Source organism: Genypterus blacodes, unplaced genomic scaffold (assembly GCF_046128005.1).
Source record: "Genypterus blacodes isolate CSIRO-AG114 ecotype Tasmania unplaced genomic scaffold, CSIRO-AGI_Gbla_v1 ptg000055l_1, whole genome shotgun sequence".
In the NCBI taxonomy this organism is placed as follows: domain Eukaryota; kingdom Metazoa; phylum Chordata; class Actinopteri; order Ophidiiformes; family Ophidiidae; genus Genypterus; species Genypterus blacodes.
In genome coordinates, this window is record NW_027466867.1 from 235,685 (window position 1) to 260,931 (window position 25,247).

General features: G+C 49.8%; 2 protein-coding genes across 6 annotated transcripts in view; both read left to right on the forward strand.

Annotated features, from left to right (window-relative positions):
• Positions 1-16,840, forward strand: part of LOC143001846 (myosin phosphatase Rho interacting protein) — a 28,474-nt gene extending 11,634 nt beyond the window's left edge. Inside the window, exons 8-25 of one of the 4 annotated variants that reach the window (XM_076151681.1) lie at positions 1,954-2,080; positions 2,808-2,912; positions 4,768-4,824; positions 5,239-5,307; positions 5,403-5,492; positions 5,580-5,689; positions 5,832-6,405; positions 6,569-6,706; positions 8,152-8,211; positions 12,534-12,681; positions 12,776-12,893; positions 13,360-13,519; positions 13,610-13,723; positions 13,843-13,929; positions 14,017-14,179; positions 14,283-14,368; positions 15,217-15,290; positions 15,829-16,840. In XM_076151681.1, the coding sequence (XP_076007796.1) occupies positions 1,954-2,080; positions 2,808-2,912; positions 4,768-4,824; positions 5,239-5,307; positions 5,403-5,492; positions 5,580-5,689; positions 5,832-6,405; positions 6,569-6,706; positions 8,152-8,211; positions 12,534-12,681; positions 12,776-12,893; positions 13,360-13,519; positions 13,610-13,723; positions 13,843-13,929; positions 14,017-14,179; positions 14,283-14,368; positions 15,217-15,249 (2,239 nt within the window). In that variant the 3' untranslated portion in view covers positions 15,250-15,290; positions 15,829-16,840. The remainder of the gene's footprint in view (positions 1-1,953; positions 2,081-2,807; positions 2,913-4,767; positions 4,825-5,238; positions 5,308-5,402; positions 5,493-5,579; positions 5,690-5,831; positions 6,406-6,568; positions 6,707-8,151; positions 8,212-12,533; positions 12,682-12,775; positions 12,894-13,359; positions 13,520-13,609; positions 13,724-13,842; positions 13,930-14,016; positions 14,180-14,282; positions 14,369-15,216; positions 15,291-15,828) is intronic. The other 3 variants (XM_076151679.1, XM_076151680.1, XM_076151682.1) reach the window with 3 other exon arrangements.
• Positions 16,841-18,123: 1,283 nt separating this feature from the next.
• LOC143002125 (uncharacterized) lies at positions 18,124-24,910 on the forward strand. Of its 2 annotated transcripts, none has more exons than XM_076152078.1 (6): positions 18,124-18,310; positions 19,481-22,074; positions 22,181-22,274; positions 22,647-22,696; positions 22,785-22,856; positions 23,605-24,910. In XM_076152078.1, exons 2-5 carry the CDS (start codon positions 19,486-19,488, stop codon positions 22,830-22,832), a joined length of 2,781 nt encoding a protein of 926 aa, XP_076008193.1. In that variant the 5' UTR covers positions 18,124-18,310; positions 19,481-19,485; the 3' UTR covers positions 22,833-22,856; positions 23,605-24,910. The 2 variants fall into 2 exon arrangements, with proteins under 2 accessions (XP_076008193.1, XP_076008194.1); XM_076152079.1 differs by lacking the exon at positions 18,124-18,310 and adding an exon at positions 18,845-18,992.
• The last annotated feature ends 337 nt before the right edge of the window (positions 24,911-25,247 follow it).

Below are 25,247 nucleotides of genomic sequence, written 5' to 3' on the forward strand. Positions count from 1 at the left end.
AATGGAACGTACCGTGTCTGTCCTTGACTAAACTCCCCGGTCATGTCCCCGGTCACGTCCCCGGTCACGTATGTTTGACCTGATGAGACCTGGCCGTCCTCTCTGACAGGTAAAGCATGTAATCAGCCTGATAACCTGCTTAGCAGACGCTCCTCTGGGAATGTCTGTCCCACCTTGGACAGATACAGGTCTGGAAATGCTTGAGCACCAGGCTTATCCTTTTAAAGGCATGCACACACACACACGCTGTACGTAATGTGGCTTTTGATGTGTACACACACTCTCACAACTTGTGTTTTTAAGAGAAGGGAGGAGAAATGACTGTATTTGGCAAAAAGAAGACAGACTGAGATTTATGACGTCCTGCTCTGAATTTCCTCCTAGTGTGTGTATGTGTGGGTGTGTTTACGTGTGTGTGCGTCTCCTAAGACCCGTTACTTAATAATGGCCTCCCCCGGCCTGTATTTCTTTGGTCACATGCTCAATGTAAGAAGCATAACGTGTATAAACACACAGCCTGTGTACTTTCCATTCAGTAACCCAACCTGCCTCTGCTGGAGGTCACAGGTTACACACACACACACACACACACACACACACACACACACACACACACACACACACACACACACACACACACACACACACACACACACACACACACACACACACACCAGAGCAAGGGCAGCATTTCAAACGGACCCTGTGGAGGAGGTCATCTTTTTCCTCCTGGAGCCGGCTTCCTGCTCCATTCAATCCCTTCCATCCATGCCAGGCCTGAGAGGAAGAGGAGGAGAGGGAAAGTGGGAGCGGTGCCACAGTCTGGCCCAGAAACATGTTAGTGGTCCGCTCGGGCCCGTTTAGATTTCTTCCTCCTCACATAAACTGTGGCAGCCGTGCCCGACCAGCCAGGGACGCAGGCAGGCAGCGAGCGAGCATGTGACTTAAATGCCCCCTTACCCTGTCCTCTTCCTCCTCTCTCCACTCCCTCGTTACCTTTTATGGAGAGCAGCTTTGGCTGGAGAATCCCCAAATAAGGGCAGCATGGAGCAGAAAAAAGGGTAGTAATTTAATATTTCCCTCTCCCTCTCTTCCTCCCTGTCAGACAGATTCCTCTGTCATCGGACAAACAGGGCAAACGTTCTGCACTGTGAGGGGAACATTAACACACACACACACACACACAAACACAAACACACACACACACAGAGCTGCTGGTGTGTCGTGTCACAGTTAGAGGAAGATTCAGACGAGCATCAGGGAACATAAAATGTGTATCAGTGTGACTCATGATGCACATCCTGTCCCCCCATTTACTCCAAACCTCTTTGAGAGAGAGAGAGAGAGAGAGAGAGAGAGAGAGAGAGAGAGAGAGAGAGAGAGAGAGAGAGAGAGAGAGAGAGAGAGAGAGAGAGAGAGAGAGAGAGAGAGAGAGGAGAGAGAGAGAGAGAGAGAGAGAGAGAGAGAGAGAGAGAGAGAGAGAGAGAGAGAGAGAGAGAGAGAGAGAGAGAGAGAGAGAGACTCTTTTATTCTGAATTCTTGTGTTATTGGAAGGTATTTCTCCTCTCACACAAAGCCGTCTTCGTGATGCAGCACCAGGCCAGAAACCACAGAGAGCTCTGCTAGATTTCCTCTGAATAAAGGAGAGAAGAGAGCCAGGCGGTGTTTTTATCTGAGTCATGATGCTGATTGGTTTGACGTCTGAGGAGCGATGCTAAAGCCTGAGGACGTCCTCGTGTGTCCACTGTGTGTCCACTGTGTGTCCACTGTGTGTCCACTGCGTGTCCTGTGTGTGTCCTCGTGTGTTTTTTGTGTGCTCGCTGTGTGACACCAGGAGAGGTCAAAGTGCTCGGGGAAATAAATAAAGAAGCACAAGAATAAGATATCAGAAGGAAAATGAAAGGGATGGTCTTTCACTGAAGTGTGTGTGTGTGTGTGTGTGTGTGTTTACAGTCGCTCTGGTGTCATCGAGAAGCTGGAGGCTCTGGAGCTGGAGAATGCAGAGAAAATGGAGGTGGAGGAGTCGGGGAGGAGCGGAGGCAGACAGGGACGCAGCGAGCAGAGACGCAAGGTAACGCAAGTGTGTACAGTACTTACACACACGCACACACAGCACATGGCAGAGGACGCACCTCCCGGAGCCGAGCGTTTTCCCTCCCAGCCCCTCTGCCCTGTGTTTTCCCTCCTCCCTCCCTCTGTCCTGCCTTTGTTTTGGTTGTAGGTCAGAGGTCAGCAGCGTGTGCTGTATTCATTTCCAGTTTCCATTTTGTGGTGGGACTTTCCTGGTTATTATGCTTCCCTTTCCCACTGACTGGGACCCGGCTGGGAACAAACTATTCCCATCAGAACACGACACAAAGGAGCAGAGTTTAGCTGTGACTGTGTCCTGATCCCTGACCGTCGCACACAGATGAGGAGCTTGTGTGTGTGTGTGTGTGTGTGTGTATAGAGAGATGATTGTGCCACGCAGCGCACGTACACATACAGTGTTGTTTTAATCTGGCGGTCCTTTTTTCACGGAGATGCCATGTTTCTCCCCACGGTATCGGCATGTGTTCTTTGTTTTCATTCTCTCTGCTCCAGCGCCGAGCTAAGCCTCACAGAATATGTGCCTTTGACAATAGAGGAGCGGTTGTCATGACGTTTCTGCACAACACATTTGATTCCCACTCAGACTCGGAGCAAATTAGATCACGCGAGCATAAATGTCAGCTTCAGGTCAGCGTCTGGTTTAGAATGTGACGTTGGAGTGAAGTGACCTCACACTCGTCTTGAATTCATTTAGTCTGCGTGCTTGTGTCCTCCAGGAGCAGAGGCGTGACCTGGGTCAGGGTCTGGACTTCCCCTCCACCCTGCCCCCCCTGAGGAGAGCCAAGTCCCTGGACAGAAGGACCACAGACTCGGTCATGACAGTAAGTGCTCGGTCTTCTCCTGCTGTTGCGTGAGAAGGTGCAGTATTCATCACGACGCCATCGCCTGTGGCCTTCACAGACGTTACCATGGATATGAACCAATGTGATGCTTAAAATGGACGCATCAATGACATCAGGATACTTTGTTGCCATGATTCTACCTCTAAGTGTGCGTGAGCTCAAACAAGCTCGCCGGGGGACTTGAAGGAATCACGTGCGTCCGGCAGGTTGGATGCAAAGTTGTAATGCAAATGAGTTGAAAGTCAAATGAGCTGTGATTGACAGTGTTTTGCAGCGTGTCTGCGGTCGCCGGGACAATGTCTCTGTTGTTCTGGGGCTAAATTTGCGGAATCTGAGGTCGGCCCCGGTGCCAGGTCACTGTTACCTAACCAAACTAAGCCTGCAGCCGCTAAACAAAATCCAGATTTAGCAGATTTAAAGATTGAGAAAGGTCTCTGAGCCGTCGCCCGGCTGCAGTCTGAGCTTTGTTTGTTAGGGAGACGAAACAATCTGTCAGCCTCTAATCACCGTCACCGCTACAGCTGTGGTGACTTCAATCATATAGAAAACTGATCTGTGACGGTAAAGTATATTAGACAGCCTCTCTGATTGAAACCCTCAGGTTGGCGACCTCACAGCTCTCTGAAGTGTTGTTGAGTGAGACTCTGAATCATTTAGCAGCTCAGCTTCCCTCTCACCTCACCATGTAACAGAATGTCCTCAGTCATGTGTCTCTGAGTTCACGGAGACGGTTGAACTGTGTGAAAATGTGTGTGTGACCATGTGATGTTATTCCTCAGGCCCTTTCTCCTCCATACTAATACCATTTGCCTTGGTGTGGTTGTGTGAGGGCGTGGATGTTGTAGGGAATCCCTCTGTCCTGCAGGGGGCAGTGCAGTGCAGCCCCCCCTTCTTCTCCCTCTCCCATCCAGGTTATTCACCTCATCCTGCTACCTGCGTGTGCAGAGTTTGTGTCTCTGTTGCACCGTCATGCGCAGTGTGTGTTTATGCTTTGTTGAGGAAAGTGTGTGTATGTGTGTGAAAGAGTGAAAGAGAGAGAGACATGGACAGAGTGAGAGAAGATCACAACTTAACCACTGCTTCCTTATGGCATCATTCACCTGTGTGTGTGTGTGTGTGTGTGTATGCGTATGCGTGTGTGTTTCTCCCCACTGTGTGTAATCAGTCAGTATACAACAACATTAAGAGTGATACTCCGGCAATTTGACAAAACACAATGGTGTTCCTTCAGCAGCAGGTCAGCAGTAGACCTGTCCTCTCTATAATGGACCTGGAACACAGAATGAGTCCAGGGTTCCATTAGGTTCCATTTTAAAGACATTCAGACCCGGTAAAGTCCCATAAAGGCCCCATGTGGTCATGTTGCCTGAGTATCTCTTTAATAAGCACCTCGGCTTCAGCGACACAGGAGAATGCTGACAGACAGACAGGCAGACAGACGGGCAGAAATTGCCCCCTGGCCTCAGGTCCACATTTGGACAAACTCCCCATCTTCTGCTCAATCTGATCCACTGATGGGGTCAACTTCTCCTCTGGGCTGACTGACTGACTGACTGACTGAGCATGTGGGTTTTTGCTGCTAAATGACAATAAGGTTTTTTGCGCTTAAACGTATTGAAATGTTAAACACAAAGCCACAACAGGTTTTCTGGCTGTGTTTGGGTGAAGTGATGGTCTATGTGTGTATTTGTGTAGAAGCTCAAGGTGAGTGATGGTAAGGTGCTGAACTGGTTTGGCGGTGTGTGTGCGTGTGTGTGTGTTGGATCCTGCATGTTGAAACATTCTTGTGTCACTTCACCTCTCATTTTTCTTTCCTTTGTCTTTGTTTTTCCAGCCGGATTTGCTGAACTTCAAGAAAGGTTGGATGGTGAAGCTGGACGAACAAGGCCAGGTAGAGAATCACATGATCAGTCAACTCTACATCCTAATCTAAAGTAACATTACAACCTAGTGATAAATCTAAAATGAAGTACTGACTGACACAAAGGGAAATACTGGGTCATTGACATTTTACTGCATTTTGGGATGGAGTCATCAAAGAAGACAGTCTGTCGGCGGTTCAAACTGCATCTGATCGGTCCCCGAAAACGCTCCTGAATGGCGTGAAGGAGGTGTGGCCAGACTTTGATGTTGCCGCTTCAATAGGGAGCATATGAAAGAGGAGCTGAGGGCCTGAAGGCGTGACACATGCATGTGTGTGTGTCACAGGGACTCCTCAGTGATGCGTCCTCTCTTCTCTGTGTCTTATCACCTTCATGTTCTCTCTGTGTGTAACTGTTCTCTCTTCTCTCTTTGCATCCTGCAGTGGAAGAAGTACTGGTTTGTGTTGACGGATCACAGCCTGCGATACTACAAGGACTCCATAGCAGAGGAGGTGATTACATTTGCTATATTTCAGGTTAGGGTTTGTTTTGCTGCTGTGAGGTTCTTGCTGCGGAGTGTTCATGTCTGATGTTTGTGTTGCCCCAGGCCTCTGACCTGGACGGTGAGATCGACCTCTCCACCTGCTACAACGTCACTGAATACCAGGCTCAGCGCAACTACGGCTTCCAAATCCATGTAGGAGGCCTTTCGTTCACAAAGTGGAGAGCTTGTCAAGTTCAAAGTTCAAATGTGGATCTTAATGTGTGCTCTTTAAATCTTTAGACCCAGGAGGGCGTGCACACTCTGTCAGCCATGACAGCAGGGATACGCAGGAACTGGATCCAGGCAGTCATGAAGAACGTCAGACCCTCCACTGCCCCGGATGTGGCCAGGTCAGTTACAATCCAGGCATTGATCAACCACGCTTTTTGGAAAGATGATTCTGCTGTTGGAGCTCCCAGGAGCATCAGTGGATCAGAAGAACAGCGGCTAGATTGGAAAAATAACATCCGACTTCAATTCTTTACCTCCCAGCTCCACTGAAGACCACACGTCCTTCTCACCTCTGGAGAGTTTGGTTCGGCCCGATGTCACCCAGGATTCTCCTTCCTCCGAGGCCTCGTCTGTGGAGAGAGACTCCGCTCCGGGCGTCATTAAGAGCCGGGCGCGTGAACGCAGAAGAGAAGGCCGCTCCAAGACCTTTGACTGGGCGGAGTTCAGACCCATCGCTCAGGCCCTGGCACAGCAGAGGGCCCAGGAGGCCGAGGTCCTCCAGGCCGAGATGGGAGAGCTGGAGCGCGGCCGGAGACGCGAGGACAGGCGAAGGAGGATCGAGTCTGTCAGCAGCTCATCCACGGAGCAAGCATCCACGGGCGAGGGAGGAAGAACGGATCAGGAGAGCGGAGAGGGAGTGGAACACACGGGGCCTGAATCACCGGGGCCGGTTTGTGTAGAGAAGCAGCAGAGGGTGGAGGAGGTGATCGAGCAGCACTGGAGACAAGTGGAGAAGACGCCCATACGGGACGAGAGGAGGGTCCCTCTGCCCTCCACAGGCTCCCCCACAGAGGCGGCTGAGCTGGAGCAGCTACTTGACAGTTATAAACACGGGGTACGTCTACACATTAGGTGGAGTCCAGACTGAATTGTTGCCATGCTTGTCCATCTCCCATATCCTCTTTATATTCCTTATGTGTTGAGCTCATCAGGGTGGTAGAGTGCATTCATGTAAACCTGATCACCTGCTGAACCCAGTCTGCCTGCTGCTCCTCCAGATAGACGACCTGAAGTCCCAGTTACAGAGTTGTTCCGTGCAGCTCATGGACTCTAACAAACACAAGCAGGAGCTGGAGCTGCAGCTGAGGACGGCTCTGGAGAGGGAGCACGACGTGCGGACGGGTTACATCTCCCCGGTGAGTTTATCGCTCCGGACGCGGCCGGCGCTCCACCGTGCCGCACGCTGTCGCAGAGGTCGTGCGTACGTTCTCAACCCGAAACGCCTCGACTTCATAACATCCTTTGCATGTCGTATTTTAATGTAAGAAAACAAACAAACTGACATCGGAGCAGCAAGACGACTAAACGATCCTTTGCACGAGTTCATTGCATGAGAAGAAAAACATTGACATCATATTGGCTTCTACTAGTGAATCTCTTCTGTCTGTCTCATTTATGATCTCATGCTCGCAGCTCCTTAACCCCGAGTCCATAAGGACCCAAAGAAGTCCAACTGTGTGGTTGCAGACATAGCTTATGGAAAAGTATTTCACCCAAAATCCCAATAAGAGAAAAAAAAGAGACAAACTCCTACATGCAGGGTCGACTGAAGACTTTTTACACCGCCCCTCCACCCCACACACACACACACACACACACACACACACACACGCTCCTAGTCAGACGCCCCCTAGAGTGCAGAGAGCCTGTTTACTTTACATCCGGCCCTTTTAGCTTTGCAGTATACGTTTAAATTTTCCTTTTGCTTTTTCATGAAATCATTTCAACATCAATTTGTTTTCCTTGATAATCTTCACATTAGTCGTCTATAGATTGATCAGTGAGCGTTTGATCCTTTTTAATTTTGGGTGAAATCAATCCTAGTGGATAAAGTGCTGGTTGATTGGTTGGCTTGATGTTTGGATTAAAACCTCTCAGCTTGTTCTCTAATGATCTGCATGGAAGTCAGATTCTCATCTATTAACTTCTATAAAAAACATCCATGTGTTTGTTCTTCCAACAAATATCTCAGTGATCCAGGGGCGCAAATGTCTTTAGTCAAATGAATTCATGTTTGTGTGCTGATGTGTGGACGAGTCACAGTGAGGCTAAGGACTGATGCTGATTAGCTGAGGCCTTATTGTAAGTTAGCTGAGCTCTTAGTCTTTTCCTCAAGTCTTTATTATTACTCCAGTTTGTTCACTCAGATCAGGTTGTGTTGTGACCTTGCAGCAGAGAAGTGCATCTATGTGTGTTGTTGTTGTTGTTGTGTCGTGTCCATGCCTTCCATCCCTTAGTGAACCATCCAGCTGAAACTAATCCTGCATTACTCACCACATGAAGTAATGTTTAACCCTTTAATGTGCATGTTCTCTCCTGATTCACTAACCTGAAGACATTAGTCTCCTTTTCCTTTTGCTTGAACTTCACTCCATTAACTCATCAGGGATCTTTAAGTGTTTTTGAATCACTGTATTCATTTTGCATCGTATGAAATTATAACTTGGGGTTGTTAACTTTAATGACACGTTTAATTCAGAGTGAGACTAAAATGGTTGGTAGATAACTCCAGTGAACTTGAGTAGGAAGCTTGTGTGTCCCCTGCTGTGTGTTAACCAACTGTCTGGTCCCCTTTTCCAAGCTGGAGCACCCTTTGGGTCTGGAGGCGGATCTGACGCCCCAGACGAAGAGGCCAGAGCTGGTTAGTTCTCAAGCCCAGAGCTTAACAAAGAAGTACCAGGAGACCAAAGAGCTCCTGCAGCTGCAAGAGCTGAAAAAGCGCAATATGCAGGCACAGCTTGGCCTCTCACTTTCTCACCTCCCCACCAAGGAACCCTCTTTCACTGAACCCCAAATACCCTCCGTTCCAGAAGGCCCTCCCCCTGAACCCGTCCTAAAAACCGTTAGCTTCTTACTGCAAGACGGCACGGAGCTGATTGAAGAACTGGAGGACTTGGTCACCAACACGCCGCTGACTCTCCAGGAGCTGCTGACGTTGTTGCGATCGCACAGTTGTAACGAAGAGATGACAGAGAGAGGGCAATTTCAGAAACTGTTGGAGACCTGGAAGTATCAACAAGAAATAGAGAACGAGACGATAAAGAAGAGCTTAGCCAGGGCAGGAGAGAGCATCCGGGACTATGAAGCCCGGCTCCTCACCATCGAGGACATGGTGGGGAAGGCTCACAAGCACAATAGCGAAAGTTTAAAAATCCCTTATGGGTGCGTCTCCAAAATTGAAAACCATTCGGAAACGAGCGAGGCGACGATCGGGATGTTCTCCCAGAGAGTGGAGCTGTTGACCGGTGAGAACGGAGCGCTGAAGCAGCATTGTCAGGAGATAGTGAACCAGCTGACTGAGGCTGACAGAGAGATAGACAGGCTGAAGGCTGAGCTGATGGAGCTGCAGGGGGGCAAGCAGCATCATCTGGTCATGGAAGAGCTGAAAAGGTTGAAGGCGGAACTGGCAGAAAACCAGGCAAACGCCATAGATAGGGAGTATTATGAGAGGGAGCTGAATGAGAAGTCCCTGAGGCTTCACGAAGCTCTGGTTACACTGGAGGAGCTCGGACACACACTCAAAGACACGGAGAAGAAGCTGCAGCTGAAGGAGGCCACGCTGAAAGGCCTGGGATTTCAGGTGGCAGATTATGAGGATGATGAGTTACAGCTGGACAAGGAAGCCTCACAGGCCCGGTTAGCAGACAGAGCGGCTACAGAGCAGCAGAGTACGGAAACCCAAGCCAGGAACAGGGAGTCCATCTCTCAAGAGGAGGAGGAATGTGAGAATCTAACAGGAGCTGAGAATGAAACGAGGTGGCTGGCGGAGGAGAGTAGGGTTGAGGAGACGGTGCAGGTGAGTGAGTGTGAGGAGGTTGATGGTAAAGGACTCATGGAGCAGGTAGAAGAGGAGATAGAGTTGAAGTGTGAGGCGTTCAGTCAGGTGTTAGAGATGTTAGTGAAGGTAGATGTTAACGTAGAGAAAATGCTCCAGGCTCTTAGAAGCACTTTACTGGGCTCTTCCAGGGACGAGCCGCTCTGCGTGAGCCGCACGGACGCCACTCTGGTGTTAGAAGTTGAGTTCCTGAGCCAGGTGTTGAGCACCGCCCGAGCCAAGCCGGAGGAGAGGAGGCAGAGTTGTGCGAGGGAGGCGGCAGAACGTTTGATGGCAGAGAAGCGCGGGATGTTCCTGATGGGGAGGATCTGTCCCCGAGTAAAACACGACGGCGTTGATGAGGCAGAGGTTTCCAACATTCACACCTGGCTCGATAATGAAACCAGTGGTCTAGTTCTTAAAGAGGTGACAGAGACCTTACAGGAGAAGTCTCGTTATTTAAAGCAAATCCTCTCCAGGGTGAAGTCGGCTAAAGATGATGAGCTGGTGTCTTTGGCTCTTTCCAGCTTTGGTGTCGGCGGCGTAGGGAGACAAAGGTCTGAATGTGTGTTTGATGCCCTGAGGGAAGCGTGCTCGTCTTATGTCATCATTAGGCAGAAGGTCCAATGTGAGAAGGAGCTAAAGCAAAGTCAGGCAGGAAGTCAGGTGGGTAGCTTGGATTGTGCAAACTGTCCTAAGTTGAGAGACGTGGCCAGAGATCTCCAGGCCAGACTGGTAGATCTGCAGACTCAGCTGTCTGAGGACGCTTTGAGAAACGCCGCAGGGCCGCAAACTCTCATCCACATCGAAGGAGAGCCAATAGACTCTCTGGATAAAACCATCGAGCTCCAAGACATGATCGCCAAGCACAGGAAGGACCTTCGGGATGTCAAAGACGTCTACGAGCAGGAAGCTGAGACTTTGAGGCAGGAGACGGCAAAAGCCGGCGAGTTGCTGCGTCTCCGCTCGGAAGAGAACGTGAAAGAGATCGACTCGCTGACCAACTGCATGGAGAACCTGAAGAAGAAGCAGGAGACGGAGAGGGCCGTCCTCGTCCAGAGGTTTGACCGGGAGATGGAAGAGCTGAGCCACGTGATGAGTCCGGACAGGAACCGTGCGGACGAGCCCGCCGACGGACCGTCCTCCCCCGCCTCGCCCGCCGCGTCCGGTCTGAAGGAGCGCATCCAAGAGCTGGTGACCCAAGTGTCGGTCATGACCCAAGAGATGAGGCGGCGCGAAGAGCAGGGCGACGCAACCACCCTGCGGCTGAAATACGAGAAAGACCTGGAGAACCTGAAGGTGGAAGCGCTCCTTGTCCTTGCCGTCACCCGTCTGTGATGCCTTGTGTTCCTTTGTGGCGTTCCCAGATCCCCCCTTCCTCCCCCCCGATCCCTTCCCGCCTCCCTAACCTCGCTCACCCCACTCTTGCTCTGTGTTCTGTAAACCGGCTTTCTCTCAGTGTTGCATGAAGACTAACCTACCGTAGGTTAGTGTGAACGTTAACGCCGCTGTAGTTGTGTACCGAGGAACCCATTTTGAGTCCCAGCAGAACCTTCAGTAGCCCAAACCTTCATCTAATTTGAACCCACAGCCTTTGTGGCGTTCACACGACATCATCATCATGATCATCATGTGAGGCTCCGCTCCTGTGAAATGAGTTCCTCTGTCTTTAGCTCCATGTGCTTCTGAATCTAACCCTGTGACACGAACGCTAACGGCAAAGAGTCCAGACCCTCTGTCAGGAAGTCCTCTGGGCTCTGAGCCTCACCTGTACGGGTCGCATCTCTTCTCCTTCGGTCGCTTCTGCTAACAGTTTCATTTACATTCTTTATCTCTGAATAACAATTAATGAATGAACCATTTCATGTAAACATTAAGGGATGTTGGATACGTTCTGGTCCGGTTCGGGTGCGTTTGATTGAGAGGTTTGTTTCCTGTAGGGTGGTGTTACAGCTGGTTGATCCACACTGGAGTGTTTCTATAGGAGGAGAGAGAGCTGCAGTGTGTCAGGAGTGTTTCTATAGGAGGAGAGAGAGCTGCAGTGTGTCAGGAGTGTTTCTATAGGAGGAGAGAGAGCTGCAGTGTGTGTGTGTCAGGAGTGTGTTTGTGTAGATACGGTCCGGTTCTGAACTCAAGGTATCAATCTCATGTCTCAGATATTCCACATAATTCTCTTTTAATTCCGTTCTAAGCTCTGTAAACATGAGTGAAGGCGTAGTGAGGACATGTCCCCGCCGTCACCCGGGAAACGGGGCCACACACACAGGACAGATGTCCAAGCCTGCGTCTAAATTAAGCTGCAGATTTGTTTTGATGTCGGCACAGGAAGTTTACGTTTCCTGGCCCGGTCGCTCAGCGAGGTCGCCGGGCCGCTCGGGCCTCTCAGGGGGTTTCATCCCAAAGTAAACACGGCGAGGCGGGGACGGAGACGCAGGACGGGACAAAAGTGTTGAGCCAGCGAACGGAAGCAGAGCTGCAGTTTGAGGCCTTTGAGCTCCTCTCTTGTGGAAACTTGCAGTGTAATCAGAAGTAGAGGATCACCATGTTCTCTCCTCTCCTCTCCTCTCCTCTCCTCTCCTCTCCTCTCCTCTTCTCTCTCCTCTCCCCTCTCCTCTCCCCTTCAGCCTCGGGGCTTTGATACGTTTGCCTATTACGTAAGCTGACTTGCCAAAAGCGGCTGAATAGATGTTTGATTGATGCGTATCTGCGTGTCGGCGTATCTGCCAGGCGCCCGGCTCGTCCCGTTTGAGTTTGGCGATCGGCTTGATCCCACGTTCCAATCAAAGGCCCGAGCCCACAGGCAGATCAGGCACAGGAGGAGAAATGAGTCCTCAGACGTTAGCAGCTGTCAGAGGATGAAGGTTTTAGCAGTAGAGGAAACTTCCTCTGGTGGCCTCTCGTGTCTCCTCCGGCGTGCCGAGTGTTCCCTCCTTCCACTTAACCGTCCGGTACTCACACAGGCCCGACCTGCTTGTGGCTAACAGGCTGTAGCTTGCAAGTTGTTTGCTGGAATTAAATGGATGATCTGCGCCGCTTTTGACGTGACGGAGGCCCGCTGAGGTTCCTTCCTGCACGGCTCACGGCGGTCAGGAAGTCCTCAGGGTCCGCCTCTAGACGAGCCGTGAACTCACTCCCCTCCTGTCTCCTAGGCAACCTGCGAGCGGGGCTTCACCGCCATGGAGGAGTCGCACCAGAAGGTGATCGACGAGCTGCAGAGGAAACACCAACGAGAGCTGGAGAACCTGCAGGAGGAGAAGGAGCGGCTGCTGGCGGAGGAGACGGCGGCCACCATCGCAGGTAAACAGACACACAAACCATCAGATGTTAGACTTATGAGATCCAAACTCGATAAAAGGCTGACCTTTGACCTTTCTCTGGGTCTTTCCTTCAGCTATTGAAGCCATGAAAAACGCCCACCGCTGTGAGTTGGAGAAGGAGCTGGACCGAGCTCGCAAGGCCAACAGCAACACGGAGAACGCAGACATCGAGGAGTTTCGCCGACAGCACGAGTGAGCATCTTTCACCGTTTAGTCCCTCACTTTGTTCTCTGATTTGCTGAGGTTACTGCAGTAAGTAATCAATCACTACCTCGGATCCTGCAGGCCCTCTATGTAGCAGAGCCATTGTGTGTGTGTGTGTCTGTGTGTGTGTGTGTGTGTGCTGGCTCTGCTGCTTTGTGATATTTTACCCAAAGCCGTCTCCGTCTGAGCCCTCGGCGTTCCAGACAAACATGGAATTACAGCGGCGGGTCCAGCTCAGTATTTGGGACAGTGTGTTTCCGTGGCCGTGCCAGTACATCTGAGCCTCATTACACCCTCACACACACAGATATTCTGGCTTTAAATCCGTCAAGAGAGTGAAAACAAAGAGGGGAACTAAATCAGAGGCCGGGTGATTGGCTGTCTGCTCTGTCCCGGAGCCAGGCGGCGCTGAGGTTTTGATTCTCTCTCTGTGTGGCGCCGTGTTGCGTTTCAGGGAGGAGCTGTGTTCCTTCCAGCGGGAGATCGAGGTGTTGTCGGAGCAGTATTCCCAGAAGTGCCTGGAGAACGCCCACCTGGCTCAGGCGCTGGAGGCCGAGAGGCAGGCCCTCAGGCAGTGTCAGAGAGAGAACCAGGAGCTCAACGCACACAACCAGGTACAGGACTCAGGCTCGTACTGTGTGTGTCTCTGTGTGTGTGTCTGCCTCCTGTGCCGTCTCTAAGTCTGCTCCGTGTGCCGTTCCCAGGAGCTGAATAACCGTCTGGCAGCAGAGATCACCAAGATGCGCTCCATGACTACTGAGGACGGCGGTGTAGATGCAGGCACCACCATACAGGGCAAAGAGCTCTATGAGCTGGAGGTGAAGCTGCTGCACACATCTGCTCACAGACAACAACAACAACAACAACAACAACAACAACACCTGGGGAAGGGAAGCAAAGAGCTAACGTGGTGTCAAACCATTGTCTTCTTCTCTAGGTGATGCTCAGGGTGAAAGAGTCTGAAGTCCAGTACCTGAAACAGGAAATCAACTCCCTGAAGGATGAACTCCAGGCCGCCCAAAGAGTAAGTGTGTGTGTGATGAGGGGACACACAGGACGCTCGCTCTTCATCGCAAACACTAAATGTACGTGTGTGTGTGTGTGTGTGCAGGATAAGAAATATGCAACAGATAAGTACAAGGACATCTACACAGAGCTGAGTATCGTGAAGGCCAAAGCGGAGCGAGACCAGGGCCGGCTCAGAGATCAGCTGCAGCTGGCTCATGAGGCGCTGGGGGAGCCGTCGCTGGAGGAAGTGGAGCGAGGAGGATACGGTACCAAAACACGGCCTTAGTAACGTCTCATTCCATACCTTCAACCACAGAACCATCGCTTTATTTTTCTCCACGTTGCACCTTTTTATTGTTTTTGCATAAGATATCATGAAGTCCAAAAGCAACCCAGACATCCTGAAGATGGCAGCTGCTGCAGCCAAACGCTCCGAACGCACAATGAGGTCAAAGGTGAGTCCCCTGGCAACAAGGAGACGCTTCAGATTAAACTCAGACCTTTACTCCACTGTGCTGCTTCTGCTCCCTCAGCTTAATCACTCATGACATCATTGAGAACTGAACTCACTGAGGCTGAAAACAAGCCGTTTGCTGCCATCTACAGGTCGGCTGCACAGTTGCATGCAGCTTTGAATGCTCTGGTGCATCATCATCATCATTATCATTGGTTGTGTTCACTCCTTAGCCTTGTCTTTAACCCTTACATACTGTCTGGGTCAGATTAGAGCCTTTTCCACAAATTAAGACTCCTTAAATTAAATTCTTTGAGCCTAAATCTTCACCTTTCCAATATTTATTTGAGCTACAGCTGCAGATTGTCGTTGTACAGACGCTGTTCTAGGACTGAATACATAATTGGTTCGAAGTAGCAGTGAGCTTGTTTCTGTTCAGCCCAGGTGTTTAGGATGTTTGGGCCTTCTTCACCTTATTAAAGTGAATTTAAACTCAAATCAGACCAAATTCCTGTGTGAAGCTAAAGAAGAATAAACTCTCTTCTCTTATCTCTGAAGCATTGAGAATGAATCCCCCTTTTATTCATGACTGATATGTTGTTTATGGATGTAAAGTAGGTTTGTGGTTCCGAATTTGGTAGTGAAACGAATGATGAAGGTCTAAAGTGAGCCGGTCCAACCAGGTAAAGGACAGAATGTGAACATGATGGGGTATGTAAGGGTTAATAACCATGTTGTGACTCCATCAAACCTGCACTCTTGCTCATGTTGGATTGTGATGCACAAACTAACTCCACAGTAGTCTAACACACACACTGTGCCGGTGTGTTTTCCCCCTTCTGTCCTCAGTCTGTGAGTCGTGACATGCCCTGGGACAGTTAGGGCTCCTGAGGACGAGTAAGCCTCCTCCCCCTCTCCTTTAGGTAAACCAAACCAGAAGCACATCCTCCTGTCCTCCTCTGCTAAAATCTCACATAAGCGCGCACAGACGTCCCACTTCACAGACGCAGGGCGGCGAAGATCAAACGCAGCCCGGTGTCCCGGTGTGGCCGTCTGCCTCAGAGGCCTCCGGGCTTTAGAATCACTTAGATTCTCACTTAGACTTCAATCATTGTAGAGGTGTTTGGGGGTCTGGAGGGTTTTAGGATTCAATTTTCCCACGTTAGAGATTTAATCACTGAAATTCACTGCCTGCTCAGGATCAGCACCACATCCCTGAGTGTGTGTGTGTGTGTGTGTGTGTGTGTGTGTGTGTGTGTGTGTGTGTGTGTGTGTGTGTGTGTGTGTGTGTGTGTGTGTGTGTGTGTGTGTGTGTGTGTGTGTGTGTGTGTGTGTGTGTGTGTGTGTGTGTGTGTGTGTGTGTGTGTGTGTGTGTGTGTGTGTGTGTGTGTGTGTGTGTGTGTGTGTGTGTGTGTGTGTGACAGCGTTCAGTCTTAATATGTGTCCTCTTCTCATCTCCAGAGCCTAAAGGAGGGGCTGACAGACGAGCAGAGACTCCACCTGTTTGAGAATAAAGACACCAAGGAGTTCTGACAGCGACGCCGTGTCAGGATGTCTGCGCACTCTGCTGCATGTTTAGAGGCCCCACTATATTTTAGCTCTGTTATTACTTCTTTAGTAACACTACACACTGGTCACAAAACACAGATCATGTCTTATTAAAAACATGGTATGAAGTTTGAATTTCAACTCTAGAGTTTGCATTCCATGCACTTCATTTAACTGTGACTTTTTTGTATTGTTTATTCTTTGTTGCCATGTCTTACTGTAAATACTCTGTTTTTAATTGAGTGTTTGTCATGCATACACTAAACCCGAGACTGTGTAAGCTACTGTTTTAACTCCATAGACTGTGTTGCTAGCCACACTCATAAGTATGATGTCTAATGGCTACATGTTGATGTCGAGTAATACTTGCATAACCAACCATAGGAACAAGTCTGGCCGTCTGGTCTGCACGTGACGCTCCCCCACTGACCCTCTCACTCCAACACACTCATGTTCCGCTCACAAGCTAAGTTGCTCACAAATGCTGGCTTGCGTTTATATGAAATACCAACTATGTTGCTTCAACGCCCGTCTGCTTCTAAACGGCGACCAACATCATAGATGTTCTCTGCAACCCTTGGATCCATCTTGGATGACGCATTGAAAGGCGACTGCTGAATGCATATGGAAGGTATTCACTGACTATAATTTAAATATATATATATTTATATATATATATGAAAATTTATATAGTTTCTTTTTTTTTTCTCTCACTGCAATCATTGGTCCAGCTGTATAGGAGTGGTTGGAGTGTGTGTGTGTGTGTGTGTGTAGCCTTGTTCAGTGGCAGTCCCTTTATATTTATTTAAATGTTTGGGATTTTTGTTTCACATTCCCATTCCTCTGTACTCTATTATTGTAAATATAAAGCAAATATACACCAACTGACTACAGGTTTATTAGCAATAAATATTTTTGCACCATTTCCCTCGTGTGACTTGTGAAGTTTCCATCCTGCATAACATCCAAGTTATACACATTTACAGTATGATTAAACAATGCGTGTGTGTGTGTGTGTGAGATCAACCCTGAACCGCCCTCCTCCCCTGAGAGATATCAGATGTGTTCTCAAAAGGTGTGTGTGCCAACTGTGACATCATTCATGATGCCATTAAGACATGTGACATCATTGGTGATTACCTTCACGTCTCATAAATACAATTTGGTAATGCAAATAAAAGATCAAAAGAGAAGGTAAATGACATGAAAAGCACCTGATTAGTTATAGTTATTAGTTATCCTAGTTAGTAGTCCTATAATCATAATCTGCATGCAGAGCGATCAGTTCCCTTCACTCAACCTGCAGTTACACATCTACTCACTCAACCTCTGCAATGTCTAATACAGAAGGAGTCACAGCAGTGCTGACTGGATAATTTGCCAAACAAATGAGTGATTTGACTGAGAAATCTACCCGAGTTACTTCACTTATCAGAAATTGGCCGGTGATCCTGTTTGCGTGTGTTACAGCAGCAGCAGACTCTCAGGAGTCAGACTGTGACCCAGCAGCTCCCACCATCACATATCAAGTCACAACCTGTGGGATTCACTGTAGGACACAAAGACAATATGAGGCAATCATGTCCATAGCCAGGGTTTGGAAATGACTGATTCTATATTTCACCATGACATAATTACCTGAGGTCGTGACCTTGATGACATCATAGACCTACAGCCATGTAGATAATAGCTTCAGCTCTGCCCGCTGCTTTGAAGGGAGCCACTTGACATTCAAGGTGTCAGGAAGAACTGAGTGTGAAGGTTCTACATCTACACACGAGGTCGTTCTCTGAGGTTCTTTTATTCTGCATTTCTGTGTTTGTATGTAATATTATTATATATATATCCTGGCTTTGCATTTGACATAAACACAAATCCACTGTCTTTGTTACTCAATTTGGCAACTTATTTATGTTTCATTTGGTCATTAATTCTACTATTTCACCATAATCATCCAGCTGTAGAGACTTCTTAGGGGAACTTACATACAGTATGTAAACATCACAGATTTCAAAACAATGATTTACTCTCAGACTGAAACGGCCTGAAAATGTTTGAGTGAGCGTGTTTAATTATTGTTTACATTTTTATGTTGTGTTTATTCCCACTTTAACCCTCCAACACAACACGCGGATATATAACATTAAAACGCACCAGCAGTTGTTTTATTATGAAGGCTGTATCCGGAAGTTGAAGTTGTCGATTTAACTTCACATCGCTGCTATCAGAGTAGTGTGTTCCAGGAAAGTGTGTAGATCTTTAATTTAATTTGCTTGTCTTTGTTGTTTATAGTTTTGTGTGCATAAGTCAGAGTCGCCCGTTTGTTTGGAGCGATGCGGGGCGGGGCGGATTGTTAAACTGGACGCGTTCAAACGCTACGATTACTCCCGTCCGGGTAAGTTTGTGCTCAGCGGTACAGCGGCAGCGCTTCGCTCCGCTCTGCCTTTGTCTCACCCAGGCGGGCCTTGCCCCGATCCCCTTCCTTGCGCCGTAATGCAGCCAGTATGGAACCAAATTCCACGAAGGATTCATGCTAAATAAAAGATGCGCTGTCTGTGTTCGACTCTTAGCCGCGGGCACAGAACGTCTTGTGCGGTTTCTTAAGCATTCGAGTTTGCTCTTCAATTCGGTGTTGGTTTAACACAGTAATACAGCTGAAATAAAGTGAACTTTAACGTTTTGTTCTCTTGTGTTGGTGCACCAACTAACTTAGCATCGCAGCAGGTAGTAGCGACCTGTATGGACCCTTGCTCTCTTTAAGTTGCTATTTTTTTTACAAATGAAGTATTGTGTTGTAAATTGTACACGGCCGAATTGAAGTATGTTCGCTAAAGTTTTTCAAAAATGTTAAATCGTGTACTCGGGGTGTCATGTTTTATCATTAATGTAAGATATTGTAAACTATCAGATATTGAAGCCAGTTTGCCGTCAGGTGACGTTTTCGGGGATCAGCGTGGCCTAGCCAACCTGCTAATGTTAGCCGGGGCTAAGCTAACTGCCGTTAACCTCCCGGAGCTGTCAACGTCGCTGCTCAAGAGACACTCGGTGTTCTGTGTGGAAAAGGTCGCGTCATTCCAGTTAAGTGTTTAATTTAACTAACCGCTCAAGTTAAATACATGTTAATGAGCTATCATGGCAATTATGAGCAAGGCAGCGGTGTCATGTCATCTAACTCGAGCACACGTCAGGTGCTGGCACGGCGCCAGCGTTTGAACTCGCAAACACCGAACTCAACTTTGTGTTCAAGTCTCATTTAACATTCAACACGGTGGGAAACTTTGTGCTGTCACGGTGATTCTGTGGAGAAATGGACGCGGGTTCGAACACTAAAGTCATTTGTGGTGTAAAGGTGTCAAATGTGTTGTCAACTCTGACCTTTGACTTGTGTAAACAAACATTATTGACGTTTCAGAAAAGTATTTTTACCCTGACAATCATCTTTGTTCTCTCTTATTATGACACAGATTCATTTCTATTCGTCCCAGAGAAACTTTATTCCGTGGTTAAACTGAATTTAATTGCTTTCCTGCTTTGATCACATTTCCCTTTTCCTCTTCATCTGCAGTTGTGATGGAGCGGCCACCTGGGAGTTTCGATGATCTACAGCCTCAGGATCTTTCCACCTCCAGCATTCCCACTGTGATGGACCTGACCAGGAGAGGTGAAGATTGTGTCCTCAACTCTGCGTCTCTGGAAGCCTTACGGATGGTCAAGAGCCCCGGCTGGTACCCAAACTCTGGCTCCGGCGTGACCGGATTACCCCTCTCAGAGACCGGATCGTCAGACATTCTGCTGCAGCCGGGGGATCAGGTTCAACCGGACGATGCCTTCTCCCACACTACGGTTACCCTCTCCTACGTGAGCCGGTCTCACGTCTTCTCCGCTCACGACTCCCTATCTCAACATTCGCCCCTGTACTCTGTGCCATCCATCAGTAAATTCTCTGTCCACCCTCCTTGTGACTCGGAGAAAGGACTCGAGGACTCGGGCTATGCACTGAACCAGCAATACCTGGAGCAAGTCGACGGGCCTATGGACCTCGCCACCCAGACAGACCTGTATCAGTCTGATGCTGAGGTGGGACAGGAGAACAACGCTTTAGTGTCTCGACCACAGCAGCCTCACGAGTTCAATGGTGGATTAAACTCTAGTGATAGCGACGTGAACAAGCCTCTACTGGGAGACCAGGGACACGGCCTCTCTCAGGACGCAGGCGGCGGTGTGGTATTGGAGAACGGCCGAGGCGATAGCTGCTCGGGCTCGGCTGTCTGTGCCATGTCGTCTCCGGAGTCTCTCTCTCCTGTGCTCTCTGGGGAACAGGAGCCCGTGTCGGTCCCTGACAGCCGGCAGTACGTCAGCCCCCTGGAGGAGCCCCTTTCCCCCTCAGCTACCTCACTGGACCACGGAGAGGATGTGTTCCTCCTGCCTCAGGCCTCCAGCTCGCCCAGCGGAGACAACAGCGCGTTTGAAGTTGTCTTGGACGACCCCGCCGAGGAAGAATCCACTCAGCCGTCTGTCCCTCCTCCAAGGTTAGAATCAAGCAACAAGAACACGCGAGCGGCCCACAAACGAAAAGCAGTGTTGGAACCTCTTATTGACCTGACAGGCGAGGATTTGGTGTCACCAGTTTCAGAAAAAAAGCAAAGCAGAAAGAAGACCGTCAATCCTCACATGAATGGGAACGTGAAGGCCCTGCAGAGAACTTTAAAAGTGAAGAAGCTGCCAGCGCGCTCAGGCAGAGGGACACGCTTAGAGGCCATAGTGATGAACATTAACTCCAGCAGGTATAAAGTGTCGGGATGTATCCGCACGGGCGACAGAACCAACGCTTCCAAAGCCGCAGGCAGTGTTACAAAGCTAAGCAGTCCTAAGAAGAAGAACAACAACGTCCTGTCAGGAGGTAAAAACAAAGGCAAAGTGAAGGCAGTGAAGAAGAAGAAACAGAAAGCAGCCGCCTCAGTGAGAAGAGGGAAAGCCAACAGCATTAACACTGACACTTGCAAAGACTCTACCTCAGATTGTGAAATCGTCAATAATTCCAAAATCCCAGACAGCAGCGCGTCGAGCCCTCAGTGTGCAGAGGGCGAGGAGCCCAAGGAGCAGCCGGAGGACGCTTCAGACTCTGGACCGCCTTTACACACAAGCCCTAAGAAGTCTCCTCGCGTCAAATCAAAGACGAAGCCCACGCCTGAGTCGGGTTCAGAGTGTGCCGAAAGAACGACGACGGAGCCAGACCTTATCACTCAACCTGAGCCCTCGCTGGAAATTCAGGTGGAGAGAATTTCCCCGCCACCTCCTTCACCTCCTCCAAAGAAAAGCCGAGGCAAAGCCAAAGCAAAGGCAGGTGGCAAAACATCTCCCGCTTCCAAGAAGAAGAAGGCGGCTGGCCAGCCTTCCAAGAGGAGGAGGAGGAAGAGACTCAACCACAGCCAGCCTTCCTCCATGTTTTCCCCCAAGGAGCCAGAGATCAAGTTGAGGTACGTCAACTACAAGGAGGAGAAGAGAGAGCCGCGGTCGGACAGTTTCTCGCCGTTCGTCCACGTGGAGCGCAAGGACCCGTCTCCGTCGCTGTGCACTGTGATCAATTACTCTGAGCAGGCGAGCGCGCAGCAGAAGAAGGGCCAGCTTCCTGCACAGGGTCACGCCGGAGCCTTCATGTCTGCGGTCGTGCCCAGCACTTCCTGTCTCCAGCTGGGCCGCGCCTCCATGCACAGCCAGCACCGCCGCCCCCTGGTCTGCTGCCTGTGCGGGCTGGCGGCCAACGCCATGGACCTGGGCGACCTCCACGGGCCCTACTATCCCGAGGGGTACCGGCCCAGCGCCAAGACGCCCGCCAGCGCGTCGGGCCTGAAAGAGGGGGAAGACGACTACAGCGATTCGGACTCTTCGTCATGCAGCGTGAAGCGCGCCGTTCCCCCGCCTAAGTGGCCCCCCGGCCCCGGATCTCAGCCGGATCTCAGCCGCAGCCCCACGGCCAAGCGAGCCCGGTTGGACGGCGCCTCCACGTCGGCGGAGGACTGGTACAGCGCCCCCTCTGTGCCCATGGAGCCCTGCGAGCACTGGCTGCACGAGGACTGCTGCGTCTGGTCGGCGGGCGTCTTCCTCGTGAAGGGCAAAGTCTACGGCCTGGAGGAGGCGGTCAAGGCCGCCCAGGAGACGGTAACATTAACATCTGAAGTGATAACCAGATCTCCATTTCACCTCACACACACACACCAGCTGACATTTTATCTGTGTGTGTTTTTGTTTTGCTTTCTGTTCCTAGACGTGCTCAAGCTGCCACAGACCAGGAGCCACGCTGGGATGCTTCTTCAAAGGCTGCCCCAACAAATATCACTACAGGTGTGCGCTGGAGTCTGGTAAGTCCTCAACCAGCACCTCCACCTCCACCAGAGTCCAGTCACTTAATATCACAAAGAGGAATTTAGTTCCAGAGCCAAAATCTGCACTAGGTTACATTTCAGCCCCCTGGTGTTGTGTTGTTGTAATGGCACCCATCCAGTCAGCGTCTCTTCCTGGTGTCATAGAGAAGTGTTCACATTATAAAAGGTTAAAGTGACAGTGACACACTTCATCACACATGTTAAGAGTCTGATAATGTATCTTAATGCTGATTGCGCCCACAAGTATAAGTGTGTGTGTTTGACCTGTGACCAGCTCTTTAGTGAAGTGTGAGTGTTTGACCTTCTGTGATGATGTCGCCCTCATGCGGTCTTCTTCTGTCCTCACAGACTGCGTGCTCATCGAGGAGAATTTCTCCATGAAGTGTAAAAAGCACAAGGTGAGTGTGAGTGAGTGTGGAGGCCTCTGATTGGTGGAGACGTTGCTTTGGGCTCGTCCCACATTGACGCTCTGATTTCCCACCGCAGAACAAGACATTCAAAGCTCCACGGGGGAACCGATGGGACGACAGGTGACGAAGCCAGCGGCAACCTCAAGTGGTTAGTACCTCCCTCATACAGAGCGCATACCTCCGCCAAGGCCCAACACGCCCTCAGTCCTTTAGAAGTAGAAGCAAAATCGGAACAGAACTTTCTGAGTAATCACAAACAGACGGCCGTGCCCTCCTTTAACTTTTTATTTCTCCCCGTCAGCTCCTCTTAAAGCCCCATGAACCAGTTTCAGGCTGCTCAGGGGGCAGAGGAGTCTAATAATAAGCTGACAAACTGTTGGAATTTTACGCTCTGAGCTTTATGACGCATTTTCCCTCCACACCATCTGACCAAAGATGGCGGCCGCACGCCTGGAGCGTTCAGCGCTCTGCGACAGAAGCAGCAGCAGCAGCAGCAGCGTCTCCATTGTCTCCACATATTTCCCTTCAGCGTGACGAGCCGGGCTCCAGCTGCTCCGTGTTGTGCAGTGAGTAATTACAGACGAAGTGTTCCAGCGCTGACTGATGAAGGGGGGTTAGGTTGAGCTTCTATTGCCCCCTAGAGGCGGGAGAGGTCAATCCTCCAGCCTCTGATGTGTGTGTGAGGGAGCGACAACAAGCAGGATGAAGCCGGAGGGAAGTTAGAGATGGTCTGCAAAGTGGAGTTTTCACACGGACACAGTTTTCTAACACTCGCCTCCTGCAGCTGCTCTGTGTGTAAACGCGTCCGACGCTCTGTTGCTCTACTCAGCACATAGAGGCGAGGCAGGAAAGTAGAACGCCGACCAACGCTCTGTCCTCTCCTCCCTTTTTTCCAGACATCCACCTGCGACGTCGCCGCAGCGGCTCCTCTGCCCCTCTCCTGCTGGTAACCATAGGCGACCAGCGTTGGACCAGGGCTCTCCTGACTGACAGCTAGCCACCCGCAAACCTTAACTCCACCCCTCTGCTCCTCAGCTGCACTGTTTACCCTCCACACTGCCGGCTGGGAAGACACGACGACGACCCGGTCACCATACCTCCTCCAGGGCCGGTCTGACGGTACCGACCAAACGACGGGGCCACACACTCACACACACTCACACACACTCACACACACAGGCCTCAGAGCCGATAACACCTTAGGACCGAGGAACGTGTCTCTTTCATCTCTTTGTGCTTATTTATGAGGAAGAATTTGTTTTTTTATGGATTGCAAATGAAAAACAATCAAAGATATTTAATTTTCTTTTAAAGGATTTCTAAGTATTTGATTATATTTGGTTTTATTTATTCCTGCAGTTTGTTACGGGCTTGTTTAGCTGTTATCAAAGAGGCTTGATTGTGTTTTTAAGTTATTGTCGAGGCGGACGGTCGTGGGGTTTATGAAGCGGGGCGGGGGAGTGGGGAGGGGCCAGTCGCCATAACGACAACCTTGTTGGGACAATTTGAAACAAGGTACCTGATGAGTTTTGCACCACGCACACGACGTCGTCTTTTGTTTGGCAGAGGTCGGCACAGTCTCAGTCGCTCTTGCACTAAGTGATGGAACGTGTTGAGGAAATCCAATGGCGAGCTTGAATGTATTCAATGTATAACCCCGCCCCCCCGCCGACCCCCCTGCCCCCCCACGCAAGGGGTTTCTGTAGGAAGTACTTTTCCATCTACATATCTTGCTACGCTTCCATGCAGGTTTACACCACCATGGGACTAAACACACTTCACTCTAACTCCAAAACAACAAATAAGCAAAACATCACCTTTATTCCAGGAAATGGTGGAATCTGATTTGATTTTGTGTTTACAACTGTTGCGCATATTTTGTCTGAATAGCAGCACAGACGAGTCATCAGAGTATGGAGTGTGTGTGTGTGTGAGAATGTAGTGAGCTCTAAATGCTTTTCTCCCTCTTTGATTGTAGTTTGAATAAATATTTGAGGCCTAGAGGCTAAAAGCATTAAGTATAAAGCAATCTTGTCCAAAAACCTCGGGCTGTCAGGATGCGACCATGTGATTGATTTGGCTTAAAGCACTTTGACCACCGTCACCCGGTGTGTGTGTGTGTGTGTGTGTGTGTGTGTGTGTGTGTGTGTGTGTGTGTGTGTGTGTGTGTGTGTGTGTGTGTGTGTGTGTGTGTGTGTGTGTGTGTGTGTGTGTGTGTGTGTGTGTGTGTGTGTGTGTGTGTGTGTGTGTGTGTGTGTGTGTGTGTGTGTGTGTGTGTGTGTGTGTGTGTGTGTGTGTGTGTGTGTGTGTGTGTGTGTGTGTGTGTGTGTCTCTCATTAGTGCAGATTTAAAAACTTGATCTAAACGGCTCAGTTGATCAAGCAGTTTATTTAAATGACATGTCTCTGGTGGGACGACGTCTGTGTCCACGTCACACAGGACAAAGCTATGACATCGAGAGTCTTGTGTTTACATCCTGGATCTGTACATAGGAGCAGCTGCCCCCCCCCCCCCCCCCCTGAAAAAGCCTTACCTGACT

What these genes read in the sequence shown, in the direction of transcription:
- LOC143002125 (XM_076152078.1), top strand. Translation starts at nt 19,486, where the DNA reads ATGGAGCGGCCACCTGGGAGTTTCGATGATCTACAGCCTCAGGATCTT. An exon ending in TCAAGGCCGCCCAGGAGACG is followed by an intron (nt 22,075 to 22,180) that starts GTAACATTAACA and finishes TTCTGTTCCTAG; the next exon opens with ACGTGCTCAAGCTGCCACAG. An exon ending in CAGGTGTGCGCTGGAGTCTG is followed by an intron (nt 22,275 to 22,646) that starts GTAAGTCCTCAA and finishes CTGTCCTCACAG; the next exon opens with ACTGCGTGCTCATCGAGGAG.